The sequence below is a fragment of the Poecilia latipinna genome, unplaced genomic scaffold (genome assembly GCF_001443285.1).
Source record: "Poecilia latipinna isolate Pla-1442-1.1 unplaced genomic scaffold, P_latipinna-1.0 Scaffold584, whole genome shotgun sequence".
Classification (NCBI taxonomy): domain Eukaryota; kingdom Metazoa; phylum Chordata; class Actinopteri; order Cyprinodontiformes; family Poeciliidae; genus Poecilia; species Poecilia latipinna.
In genome coordinates this window covers 165668-187495 of record NW_015113200.1, presented here as the reverse complement: position 1 = coordinate 187495, position 21828 = coordinate 165668, and the positions used below count along the sequence as shown (strand labels likewise).

General features: G+C 39.6%; 1 protein-coding gene across 4 annotated transcripts; it reads right to left on the bottom strand.

The window, feature by feature from the left end:
• Positions 1–11545: 11545 nt before the first annotated feature.
• LOC106953474 (cytoplasmic polyadenylation element-binding protein 4-like) lies at positions 11546–21828 on the bottom strand. 4 transcript variants are annotated; one of them, XM_015042275.1, is made up of 12 exons: positions 21661–21828; positions 19735–20825; positions 19547–19645; positions 18819–18912; positions 17187–17237; positions 16674–16697; positions 16069–16245; positions 15885–15974; positions 15655–15773; positions 14950–15064; positions 14696–14877; positions 11546–14572 (listed from the first exon to the last, which is right to left on the bottom strand). In XM_015042275.1, the coding sequence occupies exons 2-12, from the start codon at positions 20779–20781 to the stop codon at positions 14345–14347; spliced, it is 2226 nt and encodes a 741-aa protein (XP_014897761.1). In that variant the 5' UTR covers positions 20782–20825; positions 21661–21828; the 3' UTR covers positions 11546–14344. The 4 variants fall into 4 exon arrangements, with proteins under 4 accessions (XP_014897761.1, XP_014897762.1, XP_014897764.1 ...); XM_015042276.1 differs by having other exon boundaries at positions 18819–18909; XM_015042278.1 differs by lacking the exon at positions 16674–16697.

Genomic DNA, 21828 nt, shown 5'->3' with positions numbered 1-21828 from the left:
CAAACAGGCCCACAGCAGGAGTCCCTTATTACCCACTGGAGAGCTCAGATGGGACCATGGGAGCAAACACACATGAGATGAGAGTCTCTCTCTCTCTTTTCTCTCTCTTTCTGTCTCTCTATTTTTCCTCTCTCTCTCACACACACACACACACACATGTTACACTCACGTTTAATGGACAGAGAAACATCTGGGACGTCTGGGTCAGACCGGCCACGACACCAGCAAGCATCTTATCATTTCCACATTACCGTGTAATCGAGCATAACGCTCCAGCGGTGTGTGAACTGAGGCCATTTCCTCCCACTATCAGTGATGTTATCAGCGAGCGGAGGACAGCTGTCAGTTTCTCAGAGACGTTCTCATGACAGGTTGCACGTGGAACAAAAAGACCTGAAACACGAAGCAGATCAGACTGAAACCGCAGCAATTTATAGATTAATGCGTCGCAAGGCTACTCAAACAAAAGTGTTCATGGACAACAAATTGCATTGCTTCGCGAAAAGGTCAGAAGTCAGCCGGCGTGCAGCTTGTGAGGATTACAGGGCGGTGCAGATGGATGGGTGGTGGAAGCGAGCGAGTGGTTGGTTCGAAGCTTCAACCTACATCTTTCAGCGGATTACACCGCCGATGCAGGATTCACCCACAATGCATCGAGAAGCAGAGAGGCCGCTAGGAAATCGACTGTACTTGGATTGACTTTTTTATTTTTTTGAGTTATTTAAAAATCAGAGGAAGACTGGGTTCAAAACCGTTGCCTCTATCTCACCTCTCCTGCACATTTTTTGTCTTTTTGTGCGTCATTGTCCTGCGAATAAAACTCGAAACCGGTCAAAAAAACAAAAAGGGTTTAGCAGGTCAGAGCTCAAATAAAAACCTTAAATCTGCCCATGGTCAGGGAAATCCTGATCCCGGTCAGAAAATAGAGTACTGCCCTGACATTAAGAGTCAAGCTGCTCATGTGAATAACAAGAAAGAGAAATCAATAACATGAAGGTTTATACACAAAGATTTAACAGTGCATGAGCACCGCAGAGGAAGCATGCATGGATGGGGTTTTTTTTAATCTCCTTTAATTATCCATGGAAGTCTGCTCTTTTGCTTCAACCATCTACTGTTCATAATATTCCAAAATGTGACCCCATATGAGGCACAGAGCATGTTTTGGTGCTTCACGTACCACATGCCATTATCAGATTTGCTTCTTAGCACAAGTTTCATTTTGATATACTACCGAATTATATTTCTGTTTTGGAGAAAACGATAACAAACGATATTTGTTGTAAACAGAAAACATCCTGTATTCTTGACAAGAAGACCTTTCGAAAAGGCGCATGTATAATGAATGTGTGGAGGCTCATTAGCAATACGGAGGCAGAATAAAGTCCAGTTTATTTGTATGGTGTAAACTTCAGAGTTGTTTCTATTGCAGATTTCTTCAGCAAGGCAGCTGAAAGTGCTCTACATGATTGAAAATATGTCAAAAAATAACTAAATTATGTTGAGAACAGCAAACAAGGAACAAACATTGACATTTTCTCAAATGCCATCGTCAAAATCATCAAGAAATTGTCATGACCAAATAATGAAGACAAGAATAAATCGGCGATTCTGTTATTATTAGTTAAAGAAATTAACTACGCCAAATGCGCCAGTGGCAGGAAAAGGAGATTAAAGTTTTGGAAGATTGCAGGTAAACGGGGCAGATTTTTCTCTCTGCTGAAAAACACTTTTTGCCCCCAGAATCGTGAAACAACCACAATTTTGGTTTTAAGGAAAGCGACAATCCAAGGTTGTTGTTAAAGCCACAGAACTTTCATGAGTTAAGAAAACAATTTTTGCCAAAAAAAAAAAAAAAAAAAAAGAAGAAATATAAAATGACTTACAATCGAACCACAGTAAGCTAAAGTCTTCTGGTGACATGTTTATTCTGCTGAGATGAACCACAGAAATTAAATTCACCAGTTTAATTTTTTTATTGTAATTACATATTTTTTTTTTACTATTATCAAAAGTTGCTTCTATTGCATGTTGTGTTCAGTTTGGAGTGCTTTTAAATGCTTCAAATAATACTGACTTCCTCCTCCTCAATGAACGCATTAGCATTTTTGTAGTGAAGTCACACGTCACCACTTTTTTTGTTCCTGTGTAGCCATTGATCGCCCGTTCATTGATGGGGCTTTTTTTTTTCTCCTTATTTCATATATTTGATAGCTAAAAGCTTGAATACATTTATAAAATGAAAATGCATCCACATCTAAATGAGAAGTGTTTGTTCTTTTTTTTTTTTTTTTATGTGCATGAGTGCACAGCTCTGGTTCTTTCTCATGAGCGCGTGTGGTCAAAACAGTAGAAAGAATCTGGCGACTGGATCTCTTTTAGGAGAAAAGGAGCCATGGGGGAGATTAATGAGTCATAGAATCACAGGAGACAAAAGCAGACACACACAGATCTGTGAAGAGACGGAGACAAAGGTGAACGCTACAGACGGCAATGCTTTAAAAACGACTGGATATGCCATATATAACTCCTACATGAAAACGTGTGGATTTTAGTACCTGAAGCTAAACCAGATGATATGGTTTTGTCTCAAGAATCACTACATCATACTAGTAATAAAATATTCAGCCTTTTTTAGGCTTTAGATGAATTTGTAGTTGTTACAATAAATCTTTCTAAAAATCCCCCACAAACCCCCCCTTTACATTCCTCTCCGATTTTTTGGTATTTTAATTTTTCTCATAAGAACCGTTGTGGTCACTTGTTAGAGGAGAATGTTAACGAGATACAAATAAAAAAAAACACCCTAGTTTTTAAGAGTTATTTGAAATCGGGTATCAACATTTTAAGCAGACAAAAATACTCTGGAATGTTTCTCATTTCCGTCGTGACTTCCTCAGACTGTCGGCCCAGATCTTCTTGGAAACAGTCGTGATTCAACAGAGGCTTTCCGTCACATGAGCTCAAAGCCGCGGCTTTTAGGTGTGTCTTTATGTCTAAATAGGTCACGTTGTTTGGGCCAACCAGGCTTGGGGGAGATGTCTCTTGAAAAACCAGCTGAAAGAACAAAACAAAAGACAGAAAGTGCCAGAGGTGGAATTACTCAAGGTCTGAATCTGCGCGTCTCAGTCGAGATCAAGTTCCCTCAGTGAGGAATCCGTGAACTTGTGACTCCTGCTGAAGCTCGGACTTACTCCTTCATAATGAGCACACAAATTGAACGCAACAGCAAAGCAAAGCAAAGCAAGGCAAGGCCGACTCTGACTGTAATTATAACGAGGCTGCTTATAACACCTTCTACCTTTCACTGGGGATGACATTTATTAAAATGGAAGCAGGGGAGGAGGAGAGGGAATGAGTCAGAAACCTTTGCAGCAAAGATGGAGGACGGGCTGGGAGGGGGTTGTTTCAGTGGTGAGGGGGGGGACGAGAACACACCTGCTCCACAGCTTTGAAGACAAGATGAAAGCATGTCCTCTCAGTTATTACAGTACACTGAGCAACATATAAGTGGCTTTGAGGAATCAACTTACTGCAAATCCAATTTACATTCGGCTAAAAGATAAATACATTTATAAATAAATAAAACCCCATCAGCAGGCAGTCGGTCCCTACCGTGTTCATCGCTTTTCGGGATCCTGACTCTTCTTTGTCACCAAGTTTTTGTTTTGTTTTGTTTTGTTGTTGTTGTTTTTTTAAATAATGATACTGAATAGTGTGCTACATGGATGTATATTCACCTCCAAAATAGCCCAAGGTCAGTCAGCATTTCTCAAGCTGGAAACCAAAACTCATTCCCAGCATTAAATCTTCAGCAGCCTCTGACGGGCCACACACTGACCGATTCAAAATAACCCCACACCATGATGCTGCCACTACCGTGCTTCACTGTACGGGTTCGATGTGCTTGCTGGGATCCCCTGCCTGATTGTGGCTCTCGCTGCGTTTTATCCGGGAATAGCAGTAAAGAAACCAAACACAGCTGCGTGCAACACGTTTTGGATTTTTAGAAGTAAAAAAAAAACATTTTGAAACCTTCTCTTTCTCAAATTTCAAAGTATCCAAAGGTTTCAGCTGCAAAGTGTAAAGATAAGGAAAAAAAAAAAAAACAAAAAAAAAAACCACCAAGTGTAATACTTTTCACAATTATTGTCAGTGCTTTCCATTTCTCACTCCGTAGCATTTTTATTTATAGAAAGATGTGGCCAAACTGAGTAATACCTCACACACACAATATTCCTCAGAGCTCTGTCTGCAGTGTCTCTCTCTTTCTCTCTCTCTTTTGAGACTTGTTATATTGTTTTCTCTCTTTCTTTCTTTTTTTGTTTTTTTACTGTTGTCTGATGAAGCGCGCAGACTATCCTAGCTTGGATGCGTGCAGTCGGATGTTGAAATGTTCTGCGTCTCAGTTTCTGCCTAACAGGCAGGGACAGAAGAGGAGACGGGCAGCGAGAATTTCCAAACGGGCTTCGCTTTTCTTTCACCAGAACGGCTCCTGGGATGGAGGGGGTTTGTTTTCTGCTAAACAGATTTTACAAACATTAAAATCGGATTCTCAAATCAGAAGTTGTCATAATTCACAGCAGATCTGCCAAAAAGAATGAACGGAAAATGCCCCGTTTTAAAACAAATTCATCATCTGTTAGAATGAAATGAAGATGACAGCTTTGTAAAATGCAGCTGATGATTACTAGGAATCCGTCTGAATAATAAATTAGGAGATACTTATTTTCTTTTAGCTGGTTTTGTCTAATTAAAAAAGATGTTTAAGGATTTGTCAGCTTCTCCTTCAGCACAGCCGACTCTAAAAATCTCCTGACTTCTACAAACAACACAAGGCAATGATTGAGACAACCATCTTTATTCACCAGCATAAAAAAAATCATTTAAAAGCTTTAAAGGCTAACAGGGTAATTAACTTAACAAACTAGGGTAATTGGTTGTTACTGTGAGTATCGGTTAAGGCCTACAAGTAGTTTAAATGTGATACTAGCGGAAACTGAGCCATCTCTGTTGATGTCTCTGCAGCGACAGGAAACTTCTACACCTAGTGGCTTTTCAGCACAACTGCACAACAACTGAGTCAGGAATAAACCTTAAAAATACCTTAAAAATTAGCTTTTGTATATCTACATTTGAATCATTTCAGAACTGGGTAGAATCAGATTTTTTTTTTTACACAAGTTGATTTTCAGTAAACATGCTGCATGCACGTAGTTCTGGTGTTCTTTTTGTCTCTTCTGAAAAAAAAGAAGTTTGGTGCTACTAAATGAGGAAAAAGGAATGTTTCCATCTTTAACCAATTCACGCCTTGCATAAAGATGAAAGGTTCTGTATCTGCACAGTTGGACATTTTTTGCTTTTTTTTCTAGAAGTTTTATGTTAGTTAAAATATCTATTAGTTTTCAATCTGTAGAAATAAAGATTTGTCACTAAATAGCAACTAAAAACAGATTTATCTGCAGTTCATGTTGCGGTGATGTTGACTCATTTCACATTGGTGTCAATATTGTGGAGTTTCTTAGACTTCCTGATCTGAGGAGGATCCAAATGCATGATGATAAGAAAACTTAATAATAAATCAAAGTAAGAAATGTACAGATTTTTTTTTTTAACAAGTTATTCCTGGAGGAAAATTACGACTTGCTCAGGAGTTTCAGTCAGATGCGTTGTGATCCAGAGTGTGGCAGAAGACTTATTAGACATTCTGCCACACGCCAACTCACACTCTGGATCAGCACCATATCTGCCTTATCCAGCAAGTTTCGCATTAAATTAAGACATGCAAAATCATACAGAAATAGGTACATAAGCAGAATGTCTGCTCAAATTTAGCTCATTACCGTGAAATGGGCCTGGCTGACTTACAGGGGCTAATTTGGGTTAAAATGAGTTTAAAAAAAAATGCTGTAGCCTTTTGTTAAAACGCATACCACAACATAGAAAGCTTGACTTACCAGGTTTAGAATCAAATCCTGCTGTTAAAACTCAGACATACTGTAAACGGTGACAGTGGATCATTATTGTTTTGAAAGGATTTAAATTGTTATCATTAACACCCTGTAAGCGGCTATGAAGAGTCTGGTTGAGGTCAGTCTCTCGGCTGACGCTGCAAATGCTGAGAATATATTCAAAAGTCCACAGACGTTTGAAACAGAGAGAGGTGGAAGGTTTCAATTCAACTCACAATTCAGTTTAATCTTCTTTTATTGGGGGAAACGTACCGTTCTCTGCACCTGTGGTCACACAGGCAGGTTGTCCACACATACAGTAATAAGGTCACCCGGGTACGCTGTCCAGATTTGTCTGATTAGTTCAGAGATAAAGTGTCTCTCTCTCTCTCTATCATTAGGATTACGGCGTTATCTACATGTTACCAGCTCAGTGGCTGCTGCATGATCCTGAAAGCTCTCACAGCACAAGCTTGTTCTCCAAAACAGGGAGGCAAATGGCACAGCAGTCACGCAGGACGCACAACCTATATTGTAGAGTGCAAGAATAAAGGATTATTCTTTTTCTTTTTTTTTTTTTTACAGTCTCGCTCAAACACGACCGGCTGTCACGCGGATCTCGTCGTGTCCGGCTCCAGAGGCCCGGTGGATCTCAGCCCGCTCCTCCAGATCAGGACACGAAAACTGACGGGGGAAAGAACCAAAGCTGCGCCAGTCAGCCGTCTCTCGACTGCTGCACAGTTTAAAAAAAAGAAAGAAAGAAACGAGAACCACCGCTTAGATTCGACTGCACTGAGATTTATCTACTTTGATTGAAAAAAGTTAGAAGAACGGTTTAGGAATAACGACTCCTCTGTATTTAGAGAGTGAGTGCTTGCAAAGGATTCCAGCTTCCAGCCCACAAAGTAACGCAGCTACTCTAACCAACTCCTTCTGTTTAAAGAAACCTGTAAGCCAAATAAGCCCAGATACATCTGCAAAACTAGCCTTGAAAACCAAGTGCTTCACATTTACTTGTTTCTGACGTCTTCCTTTACCTTTTGATGCAGTCTTGGCACGATTGGGAGGATTTATGGAGAAGACTTAAAGAATACTCATTAGGAGTTTTATGACCCAGAATGGGGACCGGAAGAGGATCTGGACAGATCAGCTAACCTAACACACATGTTTCTGGAAGGAGTTCAAGAATAAAATGTATCCGTGTAAGGAGAAAACAAGTGAACCGAAAAAGTTTAAACCAAGAACAAAGCCAAGAAGAAACCTTTGGCTCTTTATCCTTAGAAATGGCAAATAAAAACATTTGCAATCACTGTCGTCGTTTTGAAAATTATTTTATCTTGTCATAGTTTATCACTGCATCATTGTAGCAGAAACATGACTCAAGAGAGCGAGGGTAAACCTCTGAAACCAGGTGTCAGGTCGATCTAGTTATCTATCCATTCCCGATATTTTATATATGAAGTTTTAATCGAGGACATCTCAGTTGTTATTTCTGTTAATTACTCTTGTAAAATAAAAGATAAAAAAAAAAGAAGAAATCATGAAATTGAAATATCTGTTTGTTGCGCTCTCTGACTAGTTTGGTGTTTGTTTTTTTATCTTCAGATTTTCACCATGTAAATGTAAATGAAATCTGCCACCATGCTTGCAATTTATCTTCGTGAGGCTGGGATGCTTGTGGAGGTGGTGGAGCGGCGGAGCCTCCACGGTTACCTCTTGTACCTAGCAGAGGGCTTGAAAACACGCTGCGAAATGGAGATATGTGTGTCTGCTTTCGTCAGGAGCAGCACCAGGGAGAGCCGTGAAAACCAGTTTTCTTCAGCTACGGATGAAGCGTGAGGGAGGCATGCTGCACACACTAAAACGACTGCAGGAACATTTAGGGACGAAACAACAGCAAATATATGCAGCTTTTGAACATAACAGTGGACACAGTTCTGATCCTAAAACAACTGTCTACTAATGGTTTCAGAGAAATGATGTGACTTTTTAATGAGATCTGCGTCAACTTGAGCCATCGGCATCATGTTGCCATGCCGATACAGGTAACAAATGACGGTACAAACCAAATCACCATCTCGTCAAAAGACATCATTACAAATTATATGTAAGGTTCTACCCATGTCACATTACTGCGTATCTCTTCTGTGCTGCTATAGCCAAACAATGACACGCGGCTCTCTAGGAAACAACAATCCAATGTTGTTTTTATTTGCTCATTTCATTTATCAGTGTTGCTCATCATTATTTATTGAGATCTTTTCAGTTTTAAAATTTACCCAACCACCAAAGAAAGTCCAATCCAGTCCAGTCAGACTGGATTTGTTTCATAAGATTTACTCTCTCCCTCACTTTTCATTTTTGACGATTGTCCTTTAAAGAGCTCCGAACAATTTCAGGCCAAAAAAAAAAAAAGTATTATTGGTAGACATTTCAAAGATTTACTAGAAAATAAACCACAGTCACGTTCCGATGTGGCATCACAGTGGCAGCTACTGTTTTGACTGGGTTTACAAATGAGCAAGACGTTTCAAATTAGCCGCTCGATTAGTCACTTTTCTTTACTCTGAAACTCTGCTCTTGGTGCTTTGCACTTTGATGTCAGTTTTTTTTTTCATCCTGCCAGAGTCAGCAGTGTTTGTACTGTATAAGCTGATAGTATCACTTTATTTTTTTCTCACAATGAGCCATTTTGTTCAGGATGTTGTAGAAAAGGTGTTAAAAGCATAAGTCAAGTGAGAGCAAGAAAAAACTAAAGTGCAGCTTCAATGCCACCTAGATGCTCTGACTCAGCAGATGTAAAGCCAAGGTCACACTAAAATGTAAATCCAGTTACTTCATAGCTTTTTAGCAAATTGTACGACGTGTCTTTTGCAAACATTAGACCAAAGGATCACTTTTCAACAGGCTACTATACTTCCTAAAACACTTTATGCAGCTAACATCTCACTGCCTTAGTAATTAGAGCAGCAAACCTTTGATCAACAAGCTTAAGACAGCTGCAATTTTTCTAATAAACTGCATCTCTGAAGGTCCTTCAGCCTGTTCCACCGATGACAACCTCACACGCTAATGTATAAGTTACCAGATATGCTGGTAACTTATCGTCAAAGTAAGTTGCCACTGCCAGCTTACAAAAGTGCCAGCTCTCTCTGTCGTAGAGTACACATCGGTCCTGTTCTAGTGATAAAACTGATTTATTCTGAGTTTCTATTTACAAATCCTGGATTTAGTGTGCCATGGCCAGAACATATCGACGAGAAGCAGCCGTAATTATTGAGTCGTGTATGTAGTATTCTGATATACCCAATGATCTGTAAAAAAATAAATAAATAAATAACATAAAAAAATTATAGAAGCAAACAAGTATTTGTGAGGTCTTTGCCTAAATCATGCATGCTGACTCCAGCTATTGCATCAAAACTTTGAAAACTCACAGTTGTTTTCAGTTTTACTTGCATTAACATCTAAAAAGAATAAAATACCTAAACGTGTAAAGTTCAAGTTTAGATTTCAATAAAACCATAATTACGCTAAAACATGATTTTTTTATTTAAGTAACTTTTGTTGTGGTGTTGGCGCTTCATCGTGCAAATGGCCTTTTTAAAAGCTGCATTACAAATTTGTTCCCTTGACAAACAGCTGTTTTAATGCAGGTAAGCCTGCCCTCTCGTGGACATATTGTGCAACTGCTATTACAAGTTCTTCATGTCACGTGGATACAAACACATTGACGTTTAAGAAAGAAATTGCAAAGATGCTGTTAAAAGAAACATAAGAACTATAAGCAAGTAAAACTTGTTCACAGCTCAATTTAATTGAGGGAGGACAAAACAATGCTAACATACTTTAATATTTTAGTGCAACAGTCTCAACCTGACAATAAAAATGTCACAGTGTTAATCTTAACACTGGACTGCAATTATGGGTTCGCTTCGAGTCCAGTAAAAAAAAAAGAAAAAAAAAAGAGCTAAATAAAAACAGATGTTAATAAGAGCCCATTTAAAGAAACAAACACAAAAAACCCACAATGCCTTTGGAACATTTCCTAAATATTATTTTAGTTTGAAAAACATCGCCTGGAATCTGCACCAAACTATTCTAAGAGCTGACAGCGTTTAAATAATCTATGCTTAAAGAACACATCTATCCATAAACATCTTCTACATTAACATTAGGACTTTAATGAAGAGGTTCTGAGGTTGTGAACCAGTCATCATCCTCAGTTGGCCTGGCTGAGGGCAGAAAGCCTTTGTCTGATACGCCGGTTCTCCTCCAGCATCTTGGAGATGGTTCGGAGAACTGAGAGTTTGGCCTACCCAACCCAGTGGACACACAAAAGGATGAAATGTTGAAACACCTTTAAATAAACCAAAAAGGTTGTACATTCATGCCTTTTTATTGTTGTCAAATGATGCAGTATTTAGGCTTTACGTAAGTGACTTAAAGTACATTAGTGTAACTTTCATATTAGCTTGTTGTCTTTCTTAATCTAATTCCTGTTTACATTTACATTGTGTATTTTGTGGCTGATGTTGCATTGATTGAGTTGTCAACTGATGCACTTTATAAATCCTACCTTTTCATTTGTAGACTGGGTGCTCGATCTTTGGGTCAAAGAGAAGACATCTCCATCCACTAGAGCAGAGGACGTGCTGGCACCTGATGACAAAAGCACAAATTTCTTGTGAAATTTATACAGTAAATATACAATACATTGAATACTTCTATTCTGGTTTTTCAAAGGTAGGAGTTAATTTTTGTATTGAACATCAAATTGTTACTTATTTAAGAGCTGCTAAGACTCCCACTCCACACACAACTTTAAATATATATATATATATTAAAAAAAAATCTACATTTTACGCCAATTAAAAAAACCCTCTTGACCATTACTTTAAGAGCACATTTCACTATTTAAGCCACATTTTCAAACCCCGTTTCTATTCCGAGAAATTAGACTTCATTTTATTATGTCACACACAGATAGCAGATCTTTGAACGTATGTTTTTCCATTAATTACAATGTTTCATTTTAGTAATTACTGGCTAAGCTAATGCTAGTTTCCCTGGTTTAGTGCTCTTAACTCCTCTCTAGCGCTGATGTTTGTCACCTAGCTAATACAAACTAGCTTGCCATTTTCAGATAATATTAATATTACACTCCGTTTGGTTTTTCTTGGTTTATGGAAGGGTTGTTTTTACTTGAGGACGACTTTAGCATCCATTTTGTCGATGTTTTCGCATCCGTGGTGGCCTTTGGACTCACAGCGCGGCTTTTGAGATTTGGAAATTTGACTTTTAAAAGTGGCTTCTTTGCTTTTTCACGTTTCTTTTTATTCCGCTTCTTTCCGCGCTCATCGTTCTCGGAGGGAGTGGAGGCAACCAGCTGGTCCGATCCAAATTCGGTTGTTTGACTGGAGCTTAGCCGAGACCCGAACCGCGGAACATACTTAACAGGCAACATCCTGAAACAGAACGAATGGGAGTTTAAAAGGCGCGTTACCACCGGAAACCAGCAGGTGGCACTGTTAGCTCAACAAAATGGAGGGAGACGAGAAGGAACAAAAAAAGAACTCTTTAAAAGAACGGAATAATTTTCTTCCTCACAGCTGTTTTATTCATTCAACATCTCACATTACAAATACTTCAAATGTATGCATACAGTTACAAACAGTTGGCAGCAAATTAATTTATGACTTTAGGTCTTTTACTTCAATACTACAAACCAACTATAAAAACTGACGTCTGCATTGTAGCGAAAATTAATCAGGAAGAAAATATAAAAATTGGAACTTACATATAAAGGTGAAATGACTTAGTAAAAATCAAAATATCAGGTAAAAAAAAAAGTTAATAAATATAACCTTCCCAGCATTCAATTAAAAACTATTGAAATTTAGCAATCAAGCTATATATACTAAGACATAATCAATGTTCTTTTTTTTCCCCATGTGAAAATGTGAAGCTTGTTACAGCAATTCAAACTGGATAGAGTATAACACTTCACCCCAAAATAAAAAGATAACAAAAAGTTCAGATCAAAATGATGTTATACATTTCAGTTGAAAATATAGCAAATGCCAAATACATCATCAACCTTGTATATATATATACAATGTTTTCAATCACAGTAGCATGGTAGTAGCAAAACAAGAAGCACAAAACTAATGTTTACAAAATAAATTTAGGTATAAATTATTCTTTTTTTATTTTCAGACACCAGCATGAACAATAGGGAAAAAAAAAAAAAAGTAAAAGACTGCATGATTTATATGATTGAATGACGTACACTGCGGAGAACTGTTTCTGGAAAGAAGTATTGCACGTAATGGCTCAAAGTTAACTTGCAACATTAAATAACATTCAGGTTATGTCCCAAAGCATGCCACATCACAAATGAGGAGGAGGGGGTCAGGGGGGAGTCAAGTGATCATGTCTCCTCACCTATGTCCTACTGAGTGTCCAATACATTACAAAAAACACATCCAAAGTGTTGTTATGGTGTATATTGCATAAACATGTCTGTGTAAAGGAAGGCAGACTCGATCGTGTAGAGAGACGCTACAAGAGAGGCAATCTCAACGAGATAGGAAAAGATTTCTTTTTTTTTTCCTTTTAAAAAAACAAAAAAAAAAGAGGAGGAGTAGATCTAGTGCATAACGTTAGGTCCTGCATTATGACTAGCCGTGTTATCTCTTATGCATGCCGAGAATAAGTAGAACTAACAGGCAGTTTCAGAAAGAAGATCCAAAACAGATGATATCCACTCTGGTGGCAAAAGGGAAGATTTTACATTGTTCAAAGCCAAACATTTAGTTTTATGAGACTCTTATAGACTACACCAAGGAGAAAAATATCAGATTATACTCAATACTATCAAAATCAGTTTAGAAAGGTCTTGCCATGCCTTAGGATCCTGTAATAATATTTATTAGGAGAGAGAACTGTATACGACGGGCTTCTGAAAAGCCTCATTTTTTCTGTTTACTTTTTTTTTTTCCATTTTATCTACAGAATTACACCAATGCAACAGACAATTTTCAGATTTACCAGCACTTAAATATATAAAAGCTAATTGAAAAATTATATTAATCACTTTCTTTAAATGAAATTTACCATAAATGCAGATCTCTTAGTAACAAAGGTACAAAATTATTTTTCCACAAAGTGAAAAAAATGAGGTATTGCAAAAGGAGTTCTCCCATTTGTGAAAAATGTGCCTAAAATGACAATTGAAAAAAATATTTAGAAAAAGTAGTGCATAATAAATGTATATATGTTCATGACAAAATAATCAGCTATAAAACACTGTACAAAAATCAGCAGGCCATGTATAAAATAATATCTTTATCTCTGTGACAGCAAATTCAAGCTACTACCATAATCCAACCACAACACTTGTGATAGAGAGCTCCAGTCACGGTAGAGCGTGCAGTGGTACACCATGAGGACAGCTCAGGGAGACTGGACTGTGCATTCCCATTAGTTAGTACTACATTAGCATGTTAGCTTCCAGTGCTAAGATCCCTGACGATATAAAGTGAATAAATACTACTGCCAATACCTGAGCCCTGAGGGCCGTGTCTTTAATCAGCTGAAAACTACAAACTGAAACCCCAGCCTAGCCTCTGTTAACCAACAAGAGGACCACTTCGACGTAAACCCCCAGATCACTGACTGTTCGGACTACAGATTTAGGCCATTCTTTGGTTTGCTCTTTCTGGTTCCAAGTGTTAGCTTTTAAACCAAGACCTAAAAGTTCATGCCAACAATCTTAAACGTGTGCCAAACTTGAGGGAGGATTTTTGTTATCTGACGTGTTTTTGTTTTTTTACCGTGACCAGAGGCTATTCACTAATCTACTTGGAAAAAGTAAATTGATCCATCCGAAACAAGAGTTCCAACCATTTGCACTCAACCTTTGGTAAATGGTACAGTTGTTCTTAAATCCTGCAAGCACAAAGTAAGGAAAAATGCGCCTTTTCAAAAACTCAACTTCCACAGTTTGTGTACTGATTCAGGCGTGATCAAACCTCAGTTAAATCTTATGTTACTTTCAACAACAAATGTAAGCAGCTTTGCCAACTAACAGGAAATCAAAGAGTACACTCAGGTAGAAAAAAAAAAACCCAGAACATCTAAATTCAAATCTAATGCATCCATATGCTCATGCACACTTAATGTCAAAACATAAATGGGATTCGACTCTTTTCTGTTAACTTCTTTTAGATGGCCAAATTTAAAAAAAATAAAAAAAGAAATAAATTAGTTTTTTTTTTTTTTAACTTAAAAGAAAAGTGCATTTATTTTTCATACTACAGCCTATATACCCCCTTCCCTAAATTCTCGCACTCCCTCCCCTGATCATGCGTTGCTCCCTCCCTCTAGCCTTAGTTCCAGCGGAAGGAGATGTGTCGCGGTCGGTCCCCGCCCTCCTTCACCAGCGGCTTGTGGAATTCGCGTCCGGCCCGGGAGTGGATGGCCGCCCAGCAGTACTCACAGTAGTACTGCAGGCAGGTCACGTTGGCGCAGAAGAAAGGAGCGAACTTCCCCCCGCAGCGCGTGCCCTGGCACTCGTCGCACAGCTGGTCATCCAGGACATATGGCTTCACTTCCACCTGAGGGGAGAGGAGAACTGTCAAGATGGCGACCCAAGCTGTAGCATAAAGAAAAGGCAGATTCAGATTTTTTTTTTTTTTTTTTTTTCTTTTAATGGCTAAGCATGAGATGGATCAACCGACCCGTTTATCAATCTCCCCGTGTTGCAGTTGAACAAATCGGGCACTGATGGCTGCAATGTAGCTTTGCTGATTGGAGAAGGCCACTCTCCCTGCGCCTTTTGGATACTTCAGTTCGGGATCCGTGTCAATCCCAGCGTAGCACACCCCCCCGTACAGACGATCCATGATCATAGCGAGCTCAACTGGAAAGGACGATAAAATACACGTTTTTAAAACGCCTCTCACTCAGGCCTGCTAACACTCTGCTCATTCACCTGCACGTAGGGGGCGAGGTACACCTCCTACGAAGATGGTCTTCCTTGGGTCCAACGGCTGAGAGCCGTCCATCACAAAGTCACTGTCGTTAAGGTTCCAGGGTCGAATCTGGACCTACAAAAAGCAAATAAAGCTCCATGTAAATACATTTAAAATGTCAAAAAGGCAATTATTCAAATTTCATTACACAGTGACATACTTCACGTGGATATTTCTGTTCATTTTGATGAGTAAGGGCAACAGATGTTTATGAGCCAAAATAAAAAGTTACTGAAAGTTTACAGATTGCATAAAACCAAGTATAATAATAAGAAGAAGAAAAAAAAAGAGGACTTTTAGTACAGAAGTCTTATTTTTAGCTCTACATAATCACTGGAAAGACAGCTGACATGTCAAGGAGAGAGTCACTGAGAACCTCCAGTGTTGGGGTGAGCCACAAACGGTTATTGCTCTGGATGCTGTACTCAAGCATATTAAAGGAAAATTCAGCAACTGGGAGAAAAACAAAAATGGTCATGGAAAAACATGCAAAAAAATAAATGAATAAATAAAAAGGGACAGACATGGATATTTTTTAGTTGGTCGAGGTTAAATTCTAGCAGAAAACCAGAAAGTCCAAATGCATTCCAAAAATGGGTTTTGAGTCGAGTCTAGGAGTGTATATCTATCCATCAGGAGTTAAAAAAATAAGGCAAAACACTCACAGGCTTGTCTTTGATGGTGGGACTGGAGACGCACAGGTACAGTTTCCCGTCCTCCTGTATACAGGCGTCAATCAGAGCCTGCACAGAGCTTTCATCTTGAAACAGCAGGAATGCATATCCTGGAAGGAGTTGCACAGCCAGAATCAGGAGCGTGATTTAAATGAACAGATATTTTTAGTCAAAAAGAAAAAAAAAACAAAAATCAAAGAAGTGAGGCACACTTAACTCACCTTTTGGTGGAAAATAAGACTTGCTCTCTGCCTTGTGGGGCCAATCAACAAAGAGATGACCAAATCGGCGGAAACTGGCAGTAATTTCATCTGGGAAAACGGAGCTCAAAGTCAGAAGTAATCTCCAGCACGACAACCACTTCATAACTAATAAATGTACTCGGGTATTTAAAAACGTTTTTACCTTCGTCTATGTCCGGGGGGAGGCCTCCAACAAACACTTTGCGGGAGTAGCGCTCCACACGTTCGCCGTTGAGGTGTGGGAAGCAGTGGGCGGAGCCGAGGCCAGCGAGCCCCTGGTCACCCGACTCGTCCTCTCCAAAGGAGCGCTCGTCCTCCATGGGGAACAGAGATGAGTGGCCTGGCAGAGAAAAATCACTTGGATGAAAATGCTGGCCTGACACAACTGACGTTAAACATAAATCAAAACCATTTCGACAACAAGAAAGGGAAGTAAAGGGCAAGGTTTGGATTGAATTAAAAATAATGAAATATCAAGGAGCCAGCAGAAAAAAGCAGAGAAAATGGGCTTTAACCCATTGTTTTCATTTCTTATTATTGATCTTTTTGATTGGGCAAAAGTGAGTGTTAAGAATTGATCATTTAGTTCCTATGAAACTGGTTGAATTCTTGGTAAGGTAAGAAATCTGTAAAGCTAAACGGAAAGACGCCCTGACATTATTTTGAGGAAAGGATGAAAATTAAGATCTGGTAGACAAACAAGAGGCTATAAACAAAATAGAGGGGGCAACAATTTATCAGGGAGAACAAGACATTCATTAGCTTTACCTCGTCTTCTGCCATAACTTCTTGCTGCATGTAAAACACAAAACACTCTTGAAATAAGTTTAAAGACACTAAAAGAAAAAAATAAATAAAAAAGACGCTACCAGGGCTTGAAATGTATTGATCCCCAGCTACAATTTCTCTTAAAGCAACATCCAATCGAAATTTACAGAATATTTTGCATGTTTTCCCTAAATAAGCTTCATTTACAGTAGTTTTAGTTTTCTTTTAAACTTGAAGGGGCAATCAGCATTTTTTTTTAATCATGTAATAAGACTGGACTGTTTGTTCAACTCTGCCAGAAAACTTGATAAGGCTATTGATTGAATTGCCACGCTGTATTTTTTTGTAGTTCTCTTCTTTAATCTAGCACAGGTTTAGGTTAAAAATGGTTATGTCACATCCATAATTTGCATGATAATTAAAAAAATAAGTTTAAGATTTTTTTGTTTGCATGTGGCCGACACAAATTTCAAGCCCTAGCTTGGCTTTAGTACTGCATATTATGTTGCGTACCATTCAAAGGTAGAGGCACATCTCCACCCTGATGTGGGAAAGTGTAGCGTCCTAAAAGACAAAAACAAAAAAAGTAAATAAATATCTGAAACCTCAGAAAATATTGCCACAAGGATTTGAATGTTTTGGAAAAAAAGATACCCAAAACAGTGATTACAGATAGTATTTTCAAATCGGTAATGTGCTGCAAAGGCAAAAAAGTCTGAACTGTTTGAAAAGGGTAAGAAATATTACAACATTGTGTCATTATGGCAATAAAAAATTGATTCAAATTTACACAATAAAGAACTCCCAAAATGTTTGTATCAAAGTTTAGTTTAATTAAAGGGGGGGGGGGGAAAAACAAGTTGCTTGAAAAAAAAAGAAAAAAAAAAGGATTTGTGGGAATAAAGTAAATGCTGACCAAAATCCTCTCAGGTTACTTGTAAAACTGAGTAATCTGCAAAATACACTGAATCAGAATGTATATCCACTGCAATATAAAAAGGGCTTAGATGCAATACTTGGTAAGATATGAAATATTAAGTACCATGCACTAAATAATATCTTCAATCTGTTCTCTCGTCCTCCTTGATATCCACACCTGATGTAAAATGTTGAAAATGCTGATGAAAGTGTTATATCTTCCAATATAACCACAATCGATATTGTCCACGCAACATTCAGCAATAATAGAAATATATTGACTGAACTGAAACCCGTTTTAATGTTGTGCCAATTTAAATCTGATTTTAAACACAGTTAGTTGTAAATGTCAATACTCTTAATAGTTCATAAAACAGGAGAAAAATGTGATTATCATGAATCAGGAACAAGTTCCAGTCGAGTTATGTTGTATTCACAAAATGTACTAAATAACTTGGATAATCACTAATAGAGATAGACTAATGAGTTGGTTTTTTTTTTGGACATTTTGGACATTAAAATGCTGTAGCAGTGTTTTCAAGGTTGCACTGTACTGTGTGTAAAAGATTTATTGCGATAAAGTGCTGGAAGTGCAATAAATGTTTTTTATTGCAGCTATCACTAAGTTTTATGTGAGGAGCCACATTGGATTCATCCCCTTCCCACTTGGAATGATGGCATCATGCTACACTATTAGCTTTTATTAAAAATAAATAAATTAAATAAATAAAAAAGCCCAAAACCTTGATCTACTACTGCGTAATAATTATTGCTGCTTGAAATCAGAAAAACAAGCTGGACATGTTGATGTTTGTGAATTTCATAATAATGACATGACTTGGAATAAACATAGTTTAAAACAGACTTTTAAAGTCTGTTTCGGGTGCTAATGCAAATTTATAATGGCAATAATATTCAATATTATTGAATATTATTGCCATATAATAATATATGTGTGCTCTACATTTTGTAGAGCACACAATGTTAAATAAATGTTCTCTTTGACTGTTCAAATGCCATATAAGACTCGTATTGTTACAATCTAGATTTAGTTTTAGCTAGGAATCAAACTAAAGCTCAAAAATAACTTGTATCTAACTGCATTTAGCAAATGCAAATGAAAATATGAAATCCAATCAACTGCCACTTATTTTATTTTCATGTCCGATCCTCAACCTCAGTCTAAAGCCAGCTGCAAGGAAAACAATCGTTGGTGCGGGAACCAACCTTTTAAGGAATCCTGCTCAGCCCTCATAATGTCAATCAGGGAGTTCTCCAGAGAGTGCATGTTGAACCCATCAAAAGACCGTGTCCTATCCTGCTGGAAGAGAAAACTACAACATTTAGACTTGCCGTTTCCCTCTTCAGATACAGCAGCGTACAAAACCTGGCATGGCAAACTACAAAAACCCATCAGTGACAATTCCTGTGACAGTACAGTGATAAGGAGAAGAAAAGGAATCTATCCATTGTTTCTTGTAATATCACATTGAAAGATATCGAACTCGAGAAGGTGAATAAAACCCCTAAAACTCATCCAGTATGCAACACAAATCATGCAAGACTCGCACCACTGAGTATAAGAGAGAGCTGAGGGCACACAAAGGCAGCAGAGGAGCACAAGACTTCTTAAATCAGGACAAGAGGAAGGACATGTGATCAGACCAGATGATAAGACTGCTCTCATTTAACCAAATGATCTAGATAAGGCCTAAGAACATAAGCACACACTCAAGTTTCTATTCATTCAACTAGATGGCTTAGCTGTCACGTATCCTGTTTTTTCAAAAAGGCCCGTTTGTTGCATTCGACACAGACCAGCATGTGAAACAGGATTAACATTTGTCCCTGAAAACCACACGAGACGTACACAGTTTACACAATTACCGACTCCCAATTCCGTTTAAACCTTTTCTTAACACACTTAATATACAGTAACCCAGCTCTCTGCCAACCTGGAAAGAATACACGCTGTCGTTGCGGTTCATGCTGTCCTCAACCCAGCCTTTGTGGTTTATGCCAGAGGTATTTCTGGGGAACTTCTGCGAGGGAATCTGCAAAATAGATTACTCGATCTGTTATTTTTCTTAATGGTGGTAAATATCTGAGAAGGTTCACAAACTTGATCTCGGTAATCAGCTACCTGGTTGTTGGGGAAGGATTTCTTCAAAGGGGAGTAGGAGTTTAGGCTGGTCACCCCTCCCCCGACGCCCCGCCGGTACTCTCGAACCCCTTGTGTGCCTCCCCAGCCACTGTAGCCACCTGGACTCCAGGAGGTGGACGTTGGAGTGGACAGACTCTGGTAACTTCCCCAAGGAGACGGGGGCTTGTTTTGAGCAGGAGCAAGATGGGGCAGCTGGGGGAATGGTCCAGCACGATGGGGGTGCGGCGGGAAGGAAGGCTGGGGTTGATGAGGACTAGCTGGGGAGCGGCGGTGCTGCGGAACCCCTTGACCATGAGGATGGGGTGTGGGAGGATGGTGCTGGGTGACTGGTCCGATCTGTGGTGAGAAACTACCTCCTACGCCGAAGCCAGGCCCGGCGTGGTGAGAGAAGTTCTGGAACAGTAGAGGTGGGCCGTTTGTGTTGGAGCCAGCAGGACCGAAGAACGCGCCAACATCTTCCCCGACAACAGGAGACTGGTTAGATGGAACAGCAGGGGACCAGTTGTTAAAGCTGGTCAGCGAAGATGGGGAAGAGGTGGACTGTGCACAGCTTGTAGCCAATCCCAGGTTGTCCTGGTAGTCAAAGCTGCTCAACACCGGAGACTCGATTCTTAACTTCTCCTTTCCAACGCTGCATTCCAGGGAACCCTTCTCCAAGGAGCCATCATCAGGATGGGCCCCCTCAAGCTCCGTTAGGCCTCCTCCGACCTCCTGCTGGCCTGGAGACAAAGTCTGAGGCTGGGTCTGAACTTGGGACTTCTCCTGCATGTCTTGGAGGTCCAGGGCTTTGGACTTGTCCGACTCCAGGATCTCATCTTGCATGTTACCGTGCTGGGCTACGGTAGGGAAGAGCCAAGCACTGCCCCCATTGGTGGAACAGGCATTGTTTACAAAGGAAGGAGGGCTGGGGGGGTTGGAGGAGTGCTGAAGGTGCTGTGGCTGGAGGTGAGGAGGGATCCTAACAGGGAATGCAGATTTGTTACCACTGCCGTTCTTCACCAGAACTCCAAAGCCGTAGTCCCCCATTTAGGACGCCCTGTAGGTTTTCAGCTTTCACCGTCTTCTTTATCCTAAAACGTGGGTAGAGAACAGTCAGACAGAGGCCGGATTACATGATCATGTTCATTTGATCACTGTTAAAGATAATGATAAAAAAAAATTAAATAAATAACCACACCAGACGCAGAGAATGTATCTTTGCTGCAGCCTGCCTGGTCTTGTGATGCAATCAATGAGATTAAATCATTGACCGGCCAGGCCATGGGAGGCCTGGATGAAATATAACACTATGGCAGGCAGGCTCGGAAAACACCCAGTCACACCAACTCAGGCTGCTGGACGCCTGCTCTGCTCAGGCTGACGTCTCCAAAGGTCGTCAGGCAGCTAGCAGCAAAGCTAACAGCTGCTCATGCGCCCTTTTAATCACGCAGAGTCCATTTTAAACCCCACTCAGGCGAACAGCACGTACACCCACCGTCTAATGTCCCTTTTACCGCAATGACCTCTTCAAAAACACCCGTTTAAACACAGGGAAAAGTGTTGCTGACGTCTCCAGGGTAGTTCCCTTCACCAAGCCGCTAAGCTAGGATAATGGTCGATAACCCAGCAGACGTTGTAGCGTATTTGCAAACCAGCCAGAAGGCAATAAACGACCTCAGCCGCTTTAACGTCTTTCGAAATTTCGCCAGCGTACACGACAGCCTTATCAGTGGCAAGTTTAGAAACGGTGCGTTGCTCTTTAAACGACCTCGTCTGTTTCGTGTCCTGTACGTTCAATGTCACACACACTTACCAATCCTTGTCATCATTTTTTTTACATATCAAAGTAACGCAGCGAGGCCTTTAACCGCAGCTCCATCGAATCAACAACCTGGCAAAAAATTGCATCATTTCACATATAGCTACCTTCAGTTCGCCGTCATGACCTTATCGTTAAGATGTTGCCATATTTTAGCGTTTTCCCTTTTTCTGGGTTTCCTAAGCAGCCGGTGTAAATGGGTCTTCTCTCTCTCTCTCTTCTAGATGACAGCTGGGCCAGTGGGGAGACACTTCCGTCTCCATTCCCCGCCTCCA

Coding starts and splice junctions, on each gene's coding strand:
- LOC106953474 (XM_015042275.1), bottom strand. CDS start 20,781: ATGGGGGACTACGGCTTTGGAGTTCTGGTGAAGAACGGCAGTGGTAAC. Junction 16,698..17,186: donor TGTGCCTCTACCTTTGAATG/GTACGCAACATA, acceptor TTTTACATGCAG/CAAGAAGTTATGGCAGAAGA. Junction 15,975..16,068: donor CCCCCCGGACATAGACGAAG/GTAAAAACGTTT, acceptor CCGTTTTCCCAG/ATGAAATTACTGCCAGTTTC.